The following is a 21,158-nucleotide window of genomic DNA, read 5'->3' as shown; positions in this document are numbered from 1 at the left end:
TAGTTAGTAATGCAGAGTTTGGTGATGGGTAGTGTCCTGAAAAAGACATCTGGGTTTGGAAAATACATCTGTTACACAATTGCTAATTGCTCTGCTTATTGGATTGTTTTTAAAATGTTCAGCTGTTTTTCTGTAAGGCTATTACCAAGGTTATGATTGGTCTTATCTTATTTTGTCTGTCTTTCTTGCCTTTCATTCTTTCTGTCTTCCTTTTCTTTCTTTCTTGGAAACATTACCAAGCAAAATCTATAGCAGAAACATTCTAGTTTCTTGCTCATAACCTAGTATAGTGAAATGAAGACTATATAGCATCATGATAGTTTTGAGCAAAAGAGAATCTCAGTCTCTTTCCTGTGCTAGTAATTAACTCTCCTGCCTCAGTTGAAGTCCTGTTTCACATGATAGTTTTCTCATCTATGTATGTTATTATAATAGAAATAATACTTAAGATTATCAGACAAAAGGTGATGAGTAAATTATCATCATTACCAGATTTCTTGGCTGCCTAATACTAGGTTCAGGGATGTTACATATACTTATATGAATGGAAATAGAGTTCAGTGCAGCAGTACTGAATACGCACATGAGGAGCTGGCATAGCAGGAGGTAATTGCGTGTTTAAGTGTTTGCATGGGTCCGTGGATTTTGTAGCGGGCCTTACAGTAGCTGTGTGAATGTTGACTTTTTTTTGTTCCATGAACTTCTGAAACTTCTGCACCCCCATGTAGATTTAGTTCTTTCATTTCTTTTACAGAAATGAACTTGGGGAAATAAGGATTTGGTGTACAGGGATGGGTATTTTAAAAGGATCCTTGAGCATGTGGAGAACGCAGGAGGAGAAACACTGTGTGCAGAGTAGCCCTGACAGCTGGTGGGAGGGTTTAATGAGTGAGGGGCCAAGGGTCTCGCATGCCCAAGGCAGCACAGCAACCAGATCCAAACTAATGCTGTTCATTCCAGGATTCGAGTTGTAGTGACTATGTAGCTATCTTGAGAGCCCAAGATGGTCTCTTCTAGGGCTGGAACTGCCTGGAAGAGTGTGCTTCATGTGTTCTTGCCTACGGCTGCCACCAGTTGCTAATTTTCAGGTATTGGTCTGAGACAGTATCTGTTGAACACTGTATCAAAGTTGAATGACCCTTGCTGGAAAGTAAATGCAAGTTTTGCACCCTGCATACTTAAATATGAGAGCTCTGAACGAAAATGAAACACTTGCCTTTTTGAGGATTGAAAGCCAGTGCTTTAGGTGTCTGTGAAGAAACTGAAGTCTGTGTGAGAGCATCTCAGAAGGTTTAAAGAAATAATCTGGTAAAAGTAGTAGTTATGTCTTACTCAGAAGCCATCAGTAGCTCTCCTTTTCCAGAATGGAGGTTGCTTTTCTAAATGGCCTCAAACCTCACCAACTTTACCTTTCTCTTCATCCCTTTTTCTTCTGCTGTACTTTATTCTGTCCCCATTGTAAGCCTAAATGCATCTGTCCCAGAGAGCATCTCTTGCGCATTTAACAGTTGTGTAGCATCAGATTTGTTATGCTGGGTCAGGCCATTTGCTTGGTATTGCTCATGAAGCTGGCAAAATTAGAAGTAGATCAGGCAAAGTGAAAGGAATGGGAATTTTGGGTGTCTCTTATTCCTTCTACTTTGTCAGAGATTCTTGTTGACTCTGCTCCTCTCCAGAAAATGCACTAGAGATAAATTAAAATGGATAATGTTTTTCCTGCCTTGGGTTGTGGTTGTCTCGTGCCTTCCCTTTTCTGCCTCATTCTGTTTTGTTCTTCCTTCACCTCCAAAAAAGAAAGCCTTCACAAAGCTCCAGAAATGCCTGATGCTCACGTGCTGCGTGGGCTGTGCCAGCACTGGGTCTACCTTTTATTTAGTCTTGTGTCCCTGAATTCTGAGGCTGAGGAGCCGCTGCCATAAAATACTGAAGGTCAACATTATATTGACAGTGGCTTTGCCACAGATTATTTGATGCAGTTCTGGGTGACAGCCGACAATGCTACAGGTTGGGTATGGCTCCTGGCCAGTTCTGCCTTCCTCTTTTTGTGGCAAAGTAAAATGACTCAGCTGGATGCAGTCACTAGTTGTCTTGAGGCATGGGTTTGCCAAGTACTAAAAAGGGGAGACTAGTTAAAAAAAGTGTCTGAGGGCCAGACTGATGCTATGAAAGTGTGAAAAGATGCAGAAAATGAAACTATTATTTGACATGTATATGTATCATTAGGCAGCTAAGTGTCTGTATTCCCATTTCACTGCATTTGTTGTTAGTGTTAGTCAGCGGAGGTCAATGTCTTCCTTGCCTGAGTTAACAGTAGGACTTTTTTGTAGCATTCTGTACTTCTGCTGAGGAGGCAGCCACAGAAACCTTCTAGTGATGTGCCAATGTGTTGCACATATTTGGGCTGGTTGTAATAACCCTGTTAGGATGATGGTTCATCATCTTGATAATTAACAGAATCCAGTTGGTCTGATGTAAGTATTTTTAACTTCAAGTGCTTTTAAGAAAGGAAGACATGAACAGCACCTGCTAATGAACAGTTATTTCAGAGTTCTTATTATTCAAAATTATGTTGTTATTTTGCTGTACAGTCAATGGTAATGGTGTTTTATTATTCATCAATAAGATAGATGCATATCTTCCAGTGGTATGCTGTTAATGTGCCAAGGAAATGCCATGGTTGGTTTGTTCTTTCTGTCCTTCTCTCAAGAGAGGATATTGTGTTTTGTGGTATAGTGATTTGTTCTGATGGACGTAGAAATGGGTGCGCACCCTGCACTCATTGGTACTGGCAAAGGGAAGAGCGAAGTGCATTTTGCCCTTGGAGTGAAAAGTGGTGACGTCTGTGGGAGGCCTTGTTCCAGCGGGGATTCTTGTCACAGTCTTGCACCTATCTCAGTAAAGCTGTACCAGCTGCACATGGCAGCTTGCCCTTCACCTGTGGGGGCCTGCGCTTAGTATTGTGAAGTTTATTGTGAAACGCTTCCTATGCCAACTCTGATAGAGTTATATCCAGAGTTCTTCATGTTTGATACCTGAAGGTCAATGCTTTCTCTTTAAAAGTCATCTTTGTAAATATTTTGGTAGTCTGCAAGTTTTTTGTTTTATTGCTTCTTTATTGAATACCCCCCAAAAAATGTTTTCCAAATCAAGACTCCCATTTTTTATTTTTCTTGTTGGTTTTGAGTTTGATGGTTTTTTGGTTGTTCTTTTGGGTTTGTGTGGTTGGTTGGTTTGGTTTTATTTTTTTAATACTTTCCCTTGCTTTCTACTTTCCCCTACCTCCAAAGACTGACAGTGGCTCCCTCACACTTCCCAGTTCTCAATTCCACCCTGATTAACTTTGAGTCCGGTTGGGAAAACATTATTTATTCCTCTTCCATTCCTGTTCTGTTGCAGATTTTGACTTGAACTATTTTTGGCATTGGAGCAAGTTTACAGACTACGTGCAGTGTGTCCTGACCTTCACTGGTGTGACCGGTTACATCACTTACCTCTGGCTTGACTCATCTCTCTTTGTGGAAACGCTGGGCTTCCTTGCAGTGTTCACCGAGGCGATGTTAGGTGTTCCCCAGCTCTACCGTAACTACCAGAATAGGTCTACAGAAGGAATGAGGTATGGTGTTTGTCTTGCATAAAACACTTAAGTGTGTGCATGTAGGTAAATCTTTGCGTAGTGTGGGAATACTCTTCTAGGGAGGGCAATGTCATCTTTCTAAATTTTACTTGAAAATACAGCAGCTGTTGGAGTAGATTCTCTGTCAGTAGGAGCTGTTGCAGCACTGCTGAAGGCAGTGGGAGCTGTGTTACACCTCTGAGGTTTGACCCATTGTCCAAGTCCAGCCGGACGGTTCCAAGGTGAAACATGTTTTAGCGTAATAAACACGTAAAACTACTGCTGTTGCCATTAGCAACATATTGCAGTTCCACTCGAGCTGTGCTATGCTAGTAATTAGAAATGAACTAAAGAGATCTTGCATATCCAAAGTAATAAAGAGGAAAAAAATATTTTGAGCCTGCAGCGAGTAACTCTGTCAGTGTAACTCACATACTAGCTCATCACTTTTTTTTACATATCTACTCCTCACTTTTTTGTAATACATTATTATGCATGTAGCAAATAACATCAGTATTTATTTTTGTGTCAAAGCTTGTAACTGACATCTAAAAAAGCTCAAACGAGATGTTTACAGTCATGACTAGGAAAACCTTCTGTAAACAAGTGTAGGACAGAAAACTTTAATCTTGTGCCCATTGTTGGGGCGTTAAACTGGATTATCTATTCATACCGTTTACTGGATATCTCAATGATAACACTAAGATTTCCAAATTGCAAAGGCAACTTGTAAAGCTTTTTAGGAGAGAAAATGTTCACTGTGGTGCATCAGTGCACTGGTCTGTAGAAAGAGTACAGCAGCAAATTCAGTTCATGGAGTGCTGTGATCATTTGTGACTAACAGACTCTTAACTGTCTTCTCTTTCATTGTTGTGCAGTGACTTCTCTTTCATTGCTTTTAAACTTGCTGGGATAATTTTTACCTTGGTCAAAACAAATAACCACTCCCCACTGTCCCCAAACCAAAGCAATTCTGTCCTTTGTTGACATTGTTCCTTTTACTTGTTTGGCTTGGAGATACTTATACTAGCTACTTTAAGTTCTTTTCTAGCTTGAAATATTGTTGAGGAATTGTTCAGAAATTTGCTTTGATGCTTAAGGCATTTTCTGATTGGGAGCCCCTTTGGTACAGAGTGAGTCAGGATTTACTTCCAAAATATTGGGGTGTTTTTCATGCACACGCTGCCTTGGAAAACTCTGTACCTGTGATATCCAGAAGGCAATTTACCTACTAGACCTTCTTTATGCTCTGGTTTGACTTTTCCCTTTGTGTTTTTTATCTGTGAATCATAATGCCATATTATGATCGCTGCTGCCAGATAGTGTTTTGCTTTTCCTTAGCTCCTCTCTGGGGACCTGAGTTTCAGGTTTCCAATTTCCTGTATATGCTATTTAGCAAAAGGAGAAAAAAACCCTTTGTTCTTCACAACAGTTTCTTTGTAAAGCATTAAGCACAGAATTGCAGAATTCTCATCTAAAACTGCTTGGCAAGAGAGTGCTGTGTTTAGTCAAGAGAAAATAGCATAAAAGCTCTCATTCCCTTGCCATCAAACAGAACCAGGTCCAGCAACAGCCACCCTCCGTATCGGTTGGGCCCATAGGTTTTCCAGAACGCATTCCCCTCTCTGGTTCTACTCTTGAAGCAGTACTTTGCACGGCATTGGACATTGATGGGTCTGGGGACTGATGAGCCAATATACAGCTTATGCTGCTATACTGCAGTTGGAGTATGTTCATGCAAATGCATGTTAGTACTCTTTCTTTTTTCAGCTTACATATATATATATATATCTATATCTATATATATATCACACATACTTTCTAGCACCATGCAATCCTGAGTTGACTCGATGGTCTGTAAGCATTACCGGGCTGTTTGTACTGTGAGAGTGACATCCGCTAGCGTATTACCTTCTGTTGAAGGAGCTGTTGGAAATATTGCTTCTGAACTTCCCTTCCTGTGCCTGCTTCTCTGTCTAAAAGCATGTCACAGAAGACACCCCGGTCCTGGAACCACTGAAGGGAGCATGTTAACAGTCCAGCCAGGCTACTCGTACGACTTAATTTTATGAGCTTGCATGGGTATTTACCAGATGGGGGCTGGTTGATGCCCACTGCTCTGTGCAGTTATTTACTTAAGAGCAATGAGAATTAAGCTGTTCTATTTAGTGACCTTTTGGACGATTATCACATCCTGGTTAGAGGTGGTAACTTCTTAAACCACAGTAGTTCTGTCACCTGTGGTGCATGAGTGGAGCCTGTGTCCCTGATGAACACCACAGCCTATACTACTGGCAGAGAATGGCTTGTTTGGAGGTCCTCACGGCTTGCCTGAGAAGCAACATGCATCTGTCTCTGAATTGGGGCAGAATGGGGCACAGCAGGTGATAAGTTAAGTCTGTTTCTACTTTAGCAAATAATTCCTTCCCTAAATGTAAACTGACAAAATAGAAATGGAGAATAAGGTTCCAGTATGTGGCCACATCTGATCAGGGTATCCTGCCAGACTCCTGAGACATTGTACTGTTTCTAAAACAAGACGGCAAACAAAAAAACCCATACCCCCCCCACCCCGAATCACCCCTTTCTGTTTAAATGAGAAGTTGAGGACATCTCATGCTTGAGGTAGCAGTCATTTCCCGGTAAACAAACTTGGAGACCAGAGGCCATGAGAGAGGTAAATGGGACAGGTGGCTGTGGTGACAAGTAGGATGTCCTTTGGGAGTCTGTTGTGAAAAGAGTCCCATCATCTCGCCTCTGTTTTTCAATCTGCTACTGTCTGAAAAGTCCCTTACTGAAAATGTGCTCAGTGTCTGAGGTAAACATCCAGAGGACATCTGCAGCGAGTCAGTTATGTTTATTGTAACAGGGCATGGCTGTTATGTGTATTGTAGTGCTCCTGAGAATGAGTCTTCCAGTGCTTTCATATCTCAATTCTGCTGGATAGAGTTCCTCTTATTTTTATTTACGTCTTCATTTCTCCCTACTTCTTTCATTTTCCTTCTTTTTGTAGCAATATCACTACTAAGTGGTGTAGTTTCCTCCTGTGTTCTCAGAGAGCAGAGACCAAAGGAGAAGTTGGAAAGAGGTGGAAACAATAAAAGCAGAAAGCATGCTGAGTAACAGTTTTTATGGAGGGAAGACAGCGTAGTAAGTCCTGGTGGGCTGACGATTGAAGGGTGGAAGTTTTCCCATGATTAAGTAAACAGAACTAAGCCAGTCAAAGGAACAGAAAGTTTCATTATGTTCTCTTTGACAATTCACCTGATTACTTTTGGAATTAGTACTTTATAGAAACTTAGAGCTCTGTTCAAGCGTTTAAGTACTTTTGAATAGTTCTATTAATTATGGTACTAACCTTGATAGAAGTGCTTTTTTAATGACTTGTGTTAATACCTATCAAGGAAATAATCACTTAATTTAATCTCCATTCAGTTCAAGAACTAAACTAGTTCTGTCCAGTCACCTAAAAGAGTAATTTAATGACATTAATTGTTATCGGGATGGATTAGAATCATAAGTATGATTATGTTTGCATTGGTTAGAAAAAGGAGGAAAGCAACCTCAAAACTTAAGAGCTGTGGAATATAGGAGGCTTCCTGTTATATGGGAAAAAAAGGCATTATGAGGCTAAAAGATTGCTCATCACTTGTACTTTTTTATATTATGCGGTAAAATATTTCAAGATCTTGACACCAAAACCAACTCTCCTCTCCCATCTTCAGGAGGCAGAGGTGCTGACTCAACTACAGCTGGGATCGGATGCTCCTCATTACTAACTGCTTTTGCTTTGTGACAAAAACCATACAGACAAGAACCTCCTCTGTTACTTACCTTTCTGTCCCCATTCCTTCTAAGATACTTTCCCCTTCTAATAAACTGCAGTCATGAGAAAGGATAGTGTTCAACATGAGGCAGTGGAGATGGAGGGAAGGCTGGCTCTGGATCTGGCAGCAGCACCGCTGCACACAGAGGTAGGGACGTGCTGGTCATTTCATTGGGAAAATCACATCCTTGTGGGGACAACAGCTTTGTGGAGCTCCTGCAGTGTGTGCTTTTGCGCAGGGGTGGGGAGAACCTCATCTCTGTGGGAGGCACGGGCTCCTGCAGGCACTGGTGTTATTATGCACTCATCATAATCCCATAGGACCTCCCTCCACCAGAGGAGGAGGATGGACGGTGTTCCTCTGTATGTCTGTGACAAAGCTGTGGGTGTGCTGTCCTACCCAGGGATCTCTTAACCCTGGGACCGTACACGAGTGGGTTTGCTCCAGGGCAGTCTGTTGTAGTGCGTTCCTGTCTGCTGCGCTGCCCTGCTCTGCTCTGGAAAAAATAACTGTCCTTTGCTGAAAGTTTTTCACAAAAGCTCATCAAAATCACCTGGTAGTGACCCTTTTTGACTGTCAGCTGCTGCTCCAACCCCATGGAGCAACGGTTTCTTTTCAGTCAGTGCTTGGAGTTCAGAGCCGCTGGATGGCAGAATCTCCCCAGGTCCAAGAAAGAAGTCTGGCAGTAGGACTGAGCGGGGCTGCATATCCTGAAGTCTCAGAAACCACAGTCCAGGTGATACCCAAATGTGCCCATCAACGGTTAGCGTGGAAGCACGTGGGTCCAATAAGCACGGTTCTCTTGCAGCGGTTGTTGAGCTCCTGGTGCTCACTGTTGTCTCCTCCCGGCTGCCCGTGCCGGGCTCAGGGCCGCTTGTGCAGCTGCAGGGTCGGAGGGACGGAACCAGGGAAGGGCTGTGTCGTCCCTCTGCGAGCTGTCTCCCAGGTCTCTCTTCTAGCCCGTGGCCAGTTTTCAGTCGGCTTGAAAGGATCTTCCTTTCTCCACATCTTTGTCACGTTTGGCTGACGTTGGGTCAAAGGGTTAAAACTTTGCGGCCCGGAGACAGTTGGCACAACCAGTTACTCTACTTATGTGTTGATATGAGCCTGTCTTGAGAAATCTGGCCTGAAAAGGCTGAATGGGGAAAATCCCAGTATTGCATTCAAGCAGATTATTGTGTGATGAAATAAAGAAAATATTAATTTAGTCCCTCCTGTGGCAGTACTGGGTCAGTCACTGTGATTACCCTGTTTTAAAAACCATAAGTCACTGAAGGAGAAACAGTTGGCATTTTTGTCTCAGAAGCTGCTGGAGCCAAGAGTTGCAAATTTTAAGAATGCTTTTCCATTCAGAAGTGTTTTATGAGGTGCGCTGCAGCTGTGAGCTAGTTATGAGCAGGCATTTATCTGAAATGTATCCAGTGAAATAAGTGCAGTGTAAAGAGGTATGAAAGAAAGAAATTATATTAAATGTATATACTGAGATGATATTTCCTCTTTTCCCTTATAGATAATATTAAAAATACTAGGAGACAGTATTTCTTAGGGAGATAAAATTTTTGTTGTGAGGTGCTTTTATTTAGTACTGCTCTATAGCTTTTCCCTTTGACACATGCAGCTCTTTGTATTATTTTTTAAGAGAAGCTTTTGACTCCTGAAGACAGTGTTTGTCCCAGAGACAAATCCTGGCTTTATTCAAACTCTGTGAAGATTAATGCGAGCTGCTAGATTTTCTGCCTGTATTGGATTAGCCAGGTGCTGTGATGAACAGATGTAGGTGGCTTTATTCAGGACTGGCTAACCAATGTCTGGCCACCTCCTCTAGTGAGATTTTAGATTTAAGGAGATCAGGCAAGTGCTCTAAAAATGCCACTGCTGTGGTTTCTTGGGATTTTTAGCCTGAGGGAATTTTTGAATAGTGAATAGGTAAAACAGTTCCAGTGAGTTACTTCCTTTGGAGTTCTGCTGTTTAAAAGAAGAAAAACCCCTAAGCTAGAGAGAAGTATCAAGAGTTGTGGATGTTTCTGCTCAGGCACTAACTATGCATTAGCTTCTTAACTAAAGAATAAATTTAGTTCCATTGAAAAGAGATGTTAGATGCAATTGACATCTGTTAGAGCAACTTTTTTAGATATCTGTGCTTCTTTGGGGAGCTTCAGTGAAGGAGTAAGAGAAATTAACTGGAAAAGGACTTAAAAAGTGCTAAAAAGAAGGAAAGTTGAAAGAGGATGATGCAGGCAATGGTAGTATTGATTTTTTAGGTTTGTTTTTTTTTCCCCCAGTTCCTGTTTCTCACTGACAGAAATTGCATGGATGAGAGCAAAATCAAAGAAGTATGAGTAGGGATAATGGATGCCTACAGATTTCTTTTTTCTGAGTATGCCATATACATAAAGCAGACACTGGCCAGTACAATGGTGACCTGAGTTAGTAGTGCATTGTGGCCTGTTCGGGACTAACACCAAGGAAGCTGCTTAAGAGAGAGAACTGTTTCTCTCAGGCTTTGCAATTGTAGCCTCCAGATGCTGATATAACAGTGTATAACAGTGTCTACTCTTATTCTTAAAATAGTAGCTGCTTTATATATTAAACAGTCAAAACAGAGAAGGTGGAATAGGGGTACGGGAAGTAGGGGCCATTTAGTTTTAAAAAAAAAAAAAAGGGCAGAATGGTTTTGGGGGTTTAAATCAGCTGACCTAATGAGAAGCAGGTTTTCATTACAGAAAGCATTGTACAGACAATCATAAGGGACTAAGTCATATAAGACAAAGTAGTTTTCAAGAGAATAATTAGGAACTAAAATGTAAATCTGGGAGCCTGGCAAATGAAGAAATCAAGGTCTTAAGTGTGAGCCAGAAATACATTGGGTAAATCCAAAATTATTAGCACTACTTAAAAGTGGTTTGTACTTAATGTTGTATGGGCCATTCCTTAGTTTCACTGCCTTTCCTATTGCACTAAGTTAATCAAAACTGTCTGTCAGTGTGCTTACAAATGGCCTATGTTAAACTATTCTTAACATTTACTGTAGTTCTGTGATTGTATTAATTTGTCTCCTTAAATGCTCTTTCTTTCTACTCGGTTCTTTAGTTTTCTCTGTGGGTCTGCAAAAATTGTTGTCATTGCTTCTGAGGCTTCAGCCAGCATCATACAATTTTCTGGGGAAGTTTTACTTGTTTCATTGTTTTGCTTTGATGACATTTCTTCTTTCCCTACTGTGGCACTGATCAGCTGGTTACTGTTGTCCTTTATGGTGGCCTTTATATAAAATAGTTCGGGGTTTCTAATTTTTGGACTTTGCATACACATCCACGTTTGCAGGAGTTTGGGGAGCAGTCAGTAAACAATTTTCATGACTGGATGGACCAGATTTTTGTACAACTGTAAGGCTTACCACTTAGAGCTTCTCTTCTCTCTTCCCCTTCTCATTTGTGGTTCTAATAGGTAGCAGGAACTTCAGATTCCCTTCCTGAATCTAGCTGTTTTAAAGCTAAGAGGTTGAAGAAAGTGGTCTCTAGTCCTCAGAAGACTTCTGGTTTCTTCTCCCTTTCAAGTCTTAACTACATCGGGAAAGTAAACAGGCTTGGTCTTTCTTCAGTGCACTCAGGATGAGGGCAGAGTCCTGTCAGCATGTGAACAGATAGATTGAAACCATTTTGTTCTGATCCCAGGAAGCAAACAGATTCTGTCCTCGTCTCCACACCCTTTTTTCAGTTACAGCAGACCTGTGATCAGTGCTCCAGGTTCAAGGACCTGCACTTTCTGCTTGACTCCCTGTGGACATGTGGCCTGCAGGTTGCTGTGCTGGGGTCAGCACCGCACTCACCTCTGTGCTTGCCTGCTGTGTCTCCCCACAGCTGTTCTCTCAAGACCTGCAGTAGCACAACACAAGGCTCCAAAGACAGTTCTTTGTGCCCTGTGCACTCAACACATCTGAGGATTTCAGAGGCAGGTGGAAAAACCCAGGAGGGAATGGGAGACCTTCCTTCCCTCACCCTCCCAGCCCTTCTGACAGTGTGAGCAGCAGTATCCACTTCCCTTAAGCATCGTCCAGATTGTAGCACAGTGTGGACTGCTAAAGCTCTTGCACATATTGAACCTCTTTCTCATTTTTCTTCCCTTGGCACCTCATCCCATCAGTTCAAAAAGCAAATTCAAAGCAAATGACTTCAAACTGAAAGCATTCATCTTTTACAAATAGTTCAAGGCTTCTTTACAGTAATAGGAATAAAGCACTGCAGGCATGTCTAATCAGTGCTCTCTTCAGTTGGTGCTTTTCTCTGTGCCCTGAAAATTTGAAATACAAGAGAAAATTTGTTGTATTTCTGTTACAAAAACATTCCATTAAGTTTGGGCACTCTTATTTTCTGCTGGCAAGGAAGTGTTATGCAAGGTATTTTGCATAGTTAAGGTCAGGTCTTGCCAAGTCACAAAAGGTCAGAACTGAGCTTAATTGAGCTCAGAGCCACCTGAGAGATGAAAGTTTTCTAAAAATGTCTTTTTCCTCTGTTCCTGAACAAATTTGGGAACAAAAGTGCATCAGTTCTTGAAATTCCAGCACCTGTATTGTTTTGCCAGAGTTCACCGCAGCCAGTTGTGTAAGTGGGATAAGTTATCTACTTTGTGGTTGCAGAATTATCCCCCTCAGTGCAGTAGGACTGAGTGGGATTAGAAATACGGAATGGAAGTAAAATGAGATTTGGGTTTGGAGAAATGTAGGTTGAGATGCAAGGATGCAAATAGCAGTAATAGTAATACTGACTGTGATGAAGATCTGTAAAGTGAGCAGAGTGGCGAGTCATTTAAGTGGTTAATAGATGAGCTAGAACAGCAGGAAAAAGAGGTTGGTGGAACTTAGGCTGGGAAGTGACTTTGCAGGGTGGTCCAGAAAGACAAGAGATTTTCTACTAGAAGTTGACTTGCACTGGTGCATTTGGTCCCCTGCTCCTCAGACACAGAGGGGCAAGCAAACAGAAGAAGAAGAGAGGGAAGTGCAGTGACCGGCATGTTGGATGATCTGCCCGAAAACTGAGACAGGGGAGGAAGTGCTCCTAGCATTCTTGGGTGGGATGTAGAAAGAAACAAAACTTGTCAGAAAAAGGTGTTTCAGCAAGGCTCAAAGGTAGGGTTTTAATTTGTTCCGGGGAGGATGGCTGGGAATGATATATGTCCACATAAGGGAATGCGATTATATGCCAAGCAAGATGTCCTGGCGTTGTCAGGTAAGCTTTCACGGTAGTGGTGGAAGCCCTCTCCCTTCAGTTACTAAGTCTTCTGTTAGAGAATTTCCTGAAACAGGATTCATAGTGTGCAAAGGGGCAGATGGCAAGAGTTTGGGAATGAAGATAGGCTAGGGGATGTCTGTCCTTTCTGAACTGCAAAGACCCTACTTGGGCTGAAATGTTAAGATTTGTGTCATGCTACTGTGTGTGGGGTGTGATTGCGATGCTTTCGTTTCCTCCCTACAGCATTCAGTTCTGTCCTCAGCAGGGCTTTAAAGCACCGCTCTGCAGCCACTGTGGGTCAGTGGTAATGCTGCATGCACATGGGAAGTTGTTCAAAGTTTTGGTTTGTGGTGGCACCTTCTGACGAAGCACAGCCTTCCTGCTGGGCTTTGCTTTGAGAACAGCACACGTGTATGGTGCATCACCGTCGCCATGAACTTCACTTCTGTACCTCTGCGCGCGCACGTGCATGTGGAAGGAAGGGGGAAAACCTGGTATTTCATATGAAGACTTAGACACTAACATACCTTCATACAGAGCTTACAAGGGGTTGTTTCCTATAAACGGTAAAGCGTTTTTGAGGAGAATGAGCTTTGTTTCTTGCAAAAATCTTACGTTATTTCCAGGGAGTAAGCTGACTGGAAGGTAGGACTTTGTCCCTGAGTGATCACTTATTTTACACACTAGTGTGTTTGGGATTTTCATTTCTCCAGTGTTTTCTTAGAATATGAGAAGCATTTTACTAGCTGAAGGATGTGATTAATTTATGAAAAGTAATGACTGTAATGTCATTAGATTTTGTCCTCGGGGGCGCTGGCTTTGGAGACAGCCACTAAATGCTAGTCCTCCAGGACAAGGTAGGCACTAGAGCTAGGACTGTTACCTTGTATATGTTGACCGAAGTGATAATTGCAATTATTGAATTGGAATACTAAAAGCACGCTCAGCCTATGTACTGGTTACCATATGAAGATGAAGGGAAAAATGTGCTGCAATTACCTCAAGTTAAATTGGATGAAGAGTCTGATCGTTTCTTTGTTGTCTGGGGCAGGAAGAAAGGAAGATTTAAAAGCATTACGATTTGAGCCTTGGGATACGCAGCTGTGCTGAAGCAAAGCTGTATTCCCTCCCATCTTTTTATTACCTTTCAAATTGAATGTTTCCCAAGTTATTTAGAACTAGAGAAGGAAATACACTGAATGGTGTTACACGGGGACGTTATTTTGCCATCTCTTAGCACTAGCACTGCGGGGCATAGCAGCGGTGTCCCTCCTGGCCGTGGGCAGGCTGCAGCAGCCGGGGCGCGGGGGACCAATTCTCCGCGCAGGGAGACGAGCCGTAGGAAGGATTTGCTGCCGGATGGCTGCATGGCATTTGGGACGTGGGGATAGCCCTTTCACCACCCACTGGTGGGAATTGTGGTTCAAGTCTTTCCTTGGATCCACAGGAGAGATTTATTTTCCCACTTGCTGCACAGACTTGGGGTGTTCGAGGCTGTTAGGACCTGCTGCCCATCTTTCTGCAGCACAAGTTGTAGAGTATTAGAAATATTTTGTAGCTGTTAAGGGTTACCAGTTTCTGGACCCTTACAGACTAAACTTTAGGCATAGCTGCTTGAAATAGCCAGAGGCCATACCAGTCATCCTGGACTATCCACCAGCCCCAGCCCCATGTTGCGTGTCTTGTAGTTTGCCCTTGACTCTCCTTTGACAGACATGTTCTAACAACTACTGGCTTTTGGGTGGTGGATGTGCTAAGTGGGGTCAAAATGCCTGACTGCCTGCTGCTCTTGGGGGTTTAGAAAACAGATGTTAATGAAGAAAAATAATTGACAAATACCTGTTTACCCTATTTTTCCATAAAACTTTGTTGTTTATTTGTGAGTCTGCATAAAATGCAACTATTAAAAAAGAAGCTGCCAACAAACAATCACTTTAGACTGCATCTTTCTGGGTTGTTCCAGGGTGAAATCCTCCATTTTGTCTTTCCTCAGTGACATATACAGTCCTTGAAAATCACAGGAGCTTTCAGATAGTTTGCTCTTGTATTGCAGCCCTCTGTGGTATCGATTGCTCATGGACGCAGCTTCAACTCAACTGCTTTAACTCGGTTCCAGAGATCCAAAATAAATGCTGGATCTCTCCTGCTGCATGCTGCTCTGAGCTCCTGCTAGCATTGCGGGGCTGGACAAATGGCTCCCTCTGGAGATGGTCGGTGCTGCTCCAGCCTCAGAGGAATTGTTGAGAAGTGAGGTAAGGCGCTCTTGTCGAGGCAGAGCACGCAGGACTGGTGAACAGTTTCGTGCCTGGATTCCCAGCTGGCTGTGCAGTATTTAAAAACAACATCTATGCTTGCTCACGCAGAAGGACCTGTCTTAGGGTATGCACGTTTAGTTTCCAGATTTTCAAACTTCAGACACTTTGGATATCTGGTCCCAATGTTTTCTTCTTCTCTTTTTTTTTTTTTTTTTCCCACCTTTTAATAATTTTTGACAGGCTAAACAGTTTGGTTATCAGGAGAACTCCTTTTTTGTTAAGCCATATGGCTTTTTGTTAGGAGCGAATGCTTTATTTATTAGTTTTTGTTTGTTTTGTGCAGTGTTAAAAATACCATGGTATTTGGCTTTCATGTTTTCCGGTCTGTGTTTCACTGTTGAAGGCAGGCCAGCCTCTGATTGAAGTGCAGTGTTACGGATGCTTGCTGTCTTCTCTAAGCAGACTATTTTGGAGCTGCAAATGGGAGCTGAAAGTTTTCCAAAGTCAGGATGTTATAACTGAATCTGCTTTCTCTTCCAGACATTCCCATGCAAATGGCTTGTGGGAGGTAACAGCTTAAAAGGTTGCAGGAAAGATACCTTCTGTACCCTCTTCTTTGCTTCCCAAAACCAAATGCAGTATTCGAAATACTCATTGACAGGCTGTTTCAATGTGGACCTTATTCCTGAAGGAAATACTAGATTGTCAGCTCTTAAATGACTTTATTCTCCTTTTATATCCCCAGTCATTTAAAGAACTGTCACCATTTTTTAAAATAAATGAAAGTCAAGCGCTAATATATGAAGAAATGTCTGAAACTGTGGCAATTTAAAAAGTCAGATTTTTGAATCCGGCATCACCTGTGGCTTGGTCTAGCACTTGGCCGTGATGTGGGGAAGTTGTGGTCAACTTTCACTGATTCTTGAACAAAAAAGTGTCCAGGCTAATTCTCCTCTTTTTAGTTCCAGTTGCCTGAGATAGAAAGAAAACAAAAAGCAATTTTCAAAGTAGATAAAGGTCAATAAATTATACTAATTTTTCTGTTATTGAAAATAACTTAGGATTTTTGAGTTCATTGACTGTCTGAGCACAATTAGCACTGAGTTTGTGACTGTAGCAGGATGTAATTACATCAGGGCAACACGTACCTCCTGTTGCTATTTGTGCTGAAATGTCTGGTCAAACCACTACAGAATTTCTCAACGGAAGTCACTGTCTAACGTCTGATTCTCTTTGTGTCTTCCAGCTTGGAGGGTATTTTTGGGTTTGTGTGTTAAGCTACAAACATGCAGAGTCATAACATCGATGTGAGAAAATCTACAGTGCAAACGGGAAGCGAGTACTGTCGTGTCTTTTTTCTTGTGTAGGTTTTGAACTAAGTACCAGCCCGTGTTCTGCAGACTGCTGCTCTGCAGGTCTGCTAATGTGCTGCTGCTTGTAAGTTATTTTGATGGATGGTTGCAACTAGTCTTAAGACAGACTGGTGTACCAGGAAGGAGGTAGAGGGGGCTTCACATCTCATATTTTTTTACAAGATCTTTTTTTTGGTAGTTTTTGCTCTTTCAGATGACAAAAGAATAAAGGTATAATGACCAAGACGTGACTAATGTTGAGCAGAGTGTGCAAAGACTCCAATGGAAAATCAGAGACTTGAGACTGTCGCAGCCAGGTTCTGAGCAGAAGGAATGAAGATGCTGAAAAGCTTTGTTTTGAGTAGCGTTAGTCCTGGATAAGGGGGGGTTGAGCCTAAATATCTGGCTAATCTCATTGTTCTGTAAATTACTCAGCCTCTAGTACAGTTCCTCAAAGAGAAGCAACAGAAAGTTTTGGGTTTTTTGTTTTTTGTGTTTTTTTTTTCCTTTTGAATGCACTTTACAAGTTCTTCCTACATCTGAATAATTTCAGGAGTATTCTGTAAAAGTTATGGTTTGTTGGCTGACTGCAGATATGGTGTACTAACAGGTGTTTTTTACCTCTAGTTACTGTCACTTCAGAATTAATACACAATATACAAGGAACCTGAATGAAGCAAGTTGTTCCTTGAGAAGAGTGAATGCTGTTTTCTCCAGCATGCCATTTATTTATTTAGCAAAGGAAGATTGGTACAGTGTCTTTATGAAATCTACAATCAGTGGTAGAGAACAGCAGCACTGTAGGGCATTTTTATATTACCATATTAAAAAATAGCATTTAGCAACCCACCCCTAGTCTAGTGTCTAATCAGAAGTGATGGTGTCTTTCTGAGAATTAATTCCAATGGCAGAATAAATAAGTGCTCTTTCAGATTTTAAGAGCAGTTGAAAAATACCAGCTTTTCCTCTTTGTGGTCAATTGCAGTTTACACAGACTTGACACCGACTGTTACTACATTAGCAACTCCTTGTAACGAGCTCAACTGTAAGGAAGGTGCTTGCTTTTAGGAGGTTTGTTGTCATTGGATACTGCAGTACTGATTTACATTACTGGGAGTGCTATTTTTACCACAAGTCTGCTTCAGCCTCTGGCAATACCAGCTATTTCAGCGCAATTCCTGCCTCCTGCCCCTCCAGTTGGCATCTCTGTTGTCACACAACCAAATGCTGCCATTTGTTTATTTCTGCCTCCCCAAATTGCTCTGTGGCACTGCTCACCCCTAACCCGCTCGCTCATTTGTGCTAAGAGCAGTTGTGCTGTCCTACTAGACCGTATCGTCCGTATCAACAAGGTGAGCATTTCCACGTCTCCCCAGCTTAGCTTTGGGCTATTTCAGGAAAGATCTCAGTTTATTTACTCCTAAATCCTGCTTTGCTGTGTAGCCAGTGCTGCGCAGAACAGCTTCGCTCACGTGGCTTTGCAGATGTCAGGAAGGTACAGCGTGAGGTTGGTCTTTGTGAGAAATTTTTGCTGCACGGAGCCTCCTTGTGCTGTGCTGTCCAGTCTCGGCCAGCACTGATGATGGGCCCTGACTGCATCTTGCAGCAAAGCCTCATCTACGTTAACAGCGCAGCATTTTCTCTTGCACCGTGAAGCCAAGGGCCAGATGTACGCCAACGGGCTGCGATCTGCCAGCCGGCGGCACCTGGTACCTGGCATTGCAAAGGAGCAGAGCCACGCAGAGGGCTTGGTCGCCTCCGCTGGCAGCCTGCATTGGAGCTGCTGCTGCGTCAAGTGGCTCTCCGGGAGACTCATGCTGTTGCTGTGATCCCACAGATTTTTTGACACGTGGCTTGCTGAGTCCTGCAGGGGAAGAAAGCTGAGACTAGAGGGTTGCCCCGTTCGGTGTATTGGTAGCTTGTTAAAAATGAGCCTTACATGTCTTGCAGGAAAGGACGGGAGCTTCGTTCAGCAAATGGAGGTTACAGCAGAGCAGTGGAAGAAGGGCTCGGGTGTGCTCTCCCCTTTTTCCTCTTCTTTCCCCACAACTAACTGAAAACTGCCATTTCTTTTGGGCAATAAAACCCTCCCTTTCTGCACAGACACTGCTCTTTTCTCCTCTGGGGCAGGTAAGAGGCAGCTATCTGCCCAAGATAGGTTGTTTTTTTTTCTTTTCTGCCCCAAAAGAGAGAATAAATACAAGAATTACCTCTCTTCCCCGAGTGAGTCTGTGAAGTTGAGAAGTGGCAGACAAAAATTAGCTTTTCTATCCTGTGTGGCATCCTGACATGACACGATAGCTGGAACTATGAGAGCAGTGATGGTGTATCCATGCAATCAGTCACGCACGGTCATGCACGCACCACTGCATTATTGCGAATGGCATCTGCATATGCAGCGAGGACAATTGCACAGCCCAAAGAAGGGGGGAGGACCATTACTATTGTACCCGAGTGTCTGGAAATTAGGACGTGGCAGAAGCCGTGCTGATGGTGTAGACTTCATTCAGCCCCTCTCCCAGCATCCTGAAGCACGGGCCCGTTGTGTGGTAGTGGGGGCAGGGGCAGCTCTATTCCCCCCTGAGATGCCACGCAGACACTCGATGGGTTTCTCAGCAAGCTCAAACTTTCAGGCTGTGTGTGCTGGTTGAGATGGGGGAGAGCTGACAGCAGTTGTAGCTTTTCCCCTTCCTAGGGTGGGCACTGGAAGAGGGAGACACGAACATAATTGGAGAGGGTGCTGGGGGCATTCAGGGATGCTTGCAGACATTACAGTGATGAAGTGGGGGTCCTGGGCCAGCACACACCTCTTCTGCTCGTTCCCTAGCTTCACCCTTGTGGTGGGTTGACCCTGGCTGGAGGCCAGGTGCCCACCAAGCCGCTTTATCACTCCCCTCCTCAGCTGGACAGGGGAGAGAAAATAAAAGGCTCGTGGGTCGAGATAAGGACAGGGAGAGATGACTCACCAATTACCGTCACAGGTAAAACAGACTCAACTCGGGGAAGTTAATTTAATTTATTGCTAATCAAAATCAGAGTAGGATAATGAGAAATAAAACCAAATCTTATAACACCTTCTCCCCACCCCTCCCTTCTTCCCAGGCTCAACTCCACTCCCAACTTCCCTACCTCCTCCCCTGCAGGGGAACAGGGAATGGGGGTTGGGGTCAGTTCGTCACACCTTGTCTCTGCTGCTCCTTCCTCCTCAGGGGGAGGACTCCTCACTCTTCCCCTGCTCCAGCGTGGGGTCCCTCCCACAGGAGACAGTCCTCCATGAACTTCTCCAGCGTGGGTCCTTCCCATGGGCTGCAGTTCTTCACAAACTGCTCCAGCGTGGGTCCCTTCCACGGGCTGCAGTCCTTCAGGCACAGACTGCTCCAGTGCAGGTCCCCCACGGCGTCACAAGTCCTGCCAGAAAACCTGCTCCAGCGTGGGGTCCTCTCCACAGATCTGCAGGTCCTGCCAGGAGCCTGCTCCAGCGCAGGCTTCCTTCGGGGTCACAGCCTCCTTCGGGCATCCCCCTGCTCCGGCGTGGGGTCCTCCCTGGGCTGCAGGTGGAGATCTGCTCCACCGTGGACCTCCCTGGGCTGCAGGGGGACAGCCTGCCTCACCGTGGTCTTCATCACCACAGGCTGCAGGGGAATCTCTGCTCCGGCGCCTGGAGCATCTCCTCCTCCTCCTTCTGCACTGGCCTGGGGGTCTGCAGGGCTGTTTCTCTCACATGTTCTTACTCCTTTCTCCTGGCTGCTGCTGTTGCAGTTTTTTCCCCTTTCTTAAATATATTATGACAGAGATGCTACCACCTTCGCTGATGGGCTCAGCCTTGGCCAGCGGTGGGTCCGTCTTGGAGCCGGCTGGCGTTGGCTCTGTCGGACACAGGGGAAGCTTCCAGCAGCTTCTCACAGAAGCCACCCCTGTAGTCGCTGGCTACCAAAACCTTGAAATCCAATACAACCCTGAATGCCCTTGTCCCAGGCTGTATTCCTCTGTCTGTCCACCCCAAATTCAGGTCGTTTCCAAGGACTTCTGTCCCAAGTTCCCAGTTCTCTTCCGTTCCTGTCATTCCCTGTCCTGCTCCAGCCTCTTTTTCCTACCCTCTTCTCCTCTGACCGACCTCTTTGCTTCTCCGATGTGTCCTCGACTTTCCTCTGGGGCTCTTCATTGCCTTTTCTTACTTCTTGCGTGACACTGTCCCTGTTTCCTTGCCAAGCTGTTTTAAGTTACCCCATGCACCTTTTAGGTCTGTGTTGGACATGCTCCTGTTGTCCAGTCCCAGCCTCTCCTCTGGAAAGCAACCAGCACTCCCGCAGTTGCTGCTTTGTATTAACCCTGGGCTCTGAGAACCTCGGTGCAGCTGCAGTACTAAGTTTTTTTTGGAACATCAAGTGTTTTGTATAATTTTTATTCTGCATTTTTGTAGTACCTTGGTGATTTGCAGGTTTTCTCTGCTGTTTTGTCCAAGCTGCTGGACAGAGAAGGATGTATATTTTTTGATTCGGTGACAGACCGGTGGTGTTGGCTCTTTAAACTATCCGTTACATTTTTTTAAATCATTTTTGCCAAGCACAAGTTGAGATTTTCCTGTGCGTAGAGCATTGTCATGTCCTAGTGAGACCCCAGGCATGATGCTCGATTCCCTGAGTGTCTGATGTACGAGCTGAAGAGCGGGGCTCTGGAACACGCAAAGGCTCTTGGAGCATGCACCAAGTTACCCAGTCAGTACTGCAGGCTGTTGAGTGCACAGGTGGCTTCCTAGCAAAACCCAGAATTACTTTGGCAAACTTGGCACTGCATGTGACACAGCTAGCCGTGATCTACTAGCGCTTGGCTCCTACGGCGCTGCTGAACTGCATGTGTCTGTAAGGTTTCCCCCAGTGATTATTCTT

General features: G+C 43.9%; 1 protein-coding gene across 3 annotated transcripts in view; it reads left to right on the top strand.

Moving 5' to 3' along the window:
* SLC66A2 (solute carrier family 66 member 2) overlaps nt 1-21,158 on the top strand; it is a 67,663-nt gene that overhangs the window by 41,457 nt on the left and 5,048 nt on the right. For all 3 annotated transcript variants that reach the window (XM_030041678.2, XM_030041677.2, XM_030041676.2), the window contains one exon: nt 3,397-3,613. In XM_030041678.2, the coding sequence (XP_029897538.1) occupies nt 3,397-3,613 (217 nt within the window). The remainder of the gene's footprint in view (nt 1-3,396; nt 3,614-21,158) is intronic.

This window comes from Aquila chrysaetos, chromosome 18 (genome assembly GCF_900496995.4).
Source record: "Aquila chrysaetos chrysaetos chromosome 18, bAquChr1.4, whole genome shotgun sequence".
Classification (NCBI taxonomy): domain Eukaryota; kingdom Metazoa; phylum Chordata; class Aves; order Accipitriformes; family Accipitridae; genus Aquila; species Aquila chrysaetos.
The sequence above is the reverse complement of the archived record's forward strand: the minus strand, read 5'-3'. Positions and strand labels throughout refer to the sequence as shown.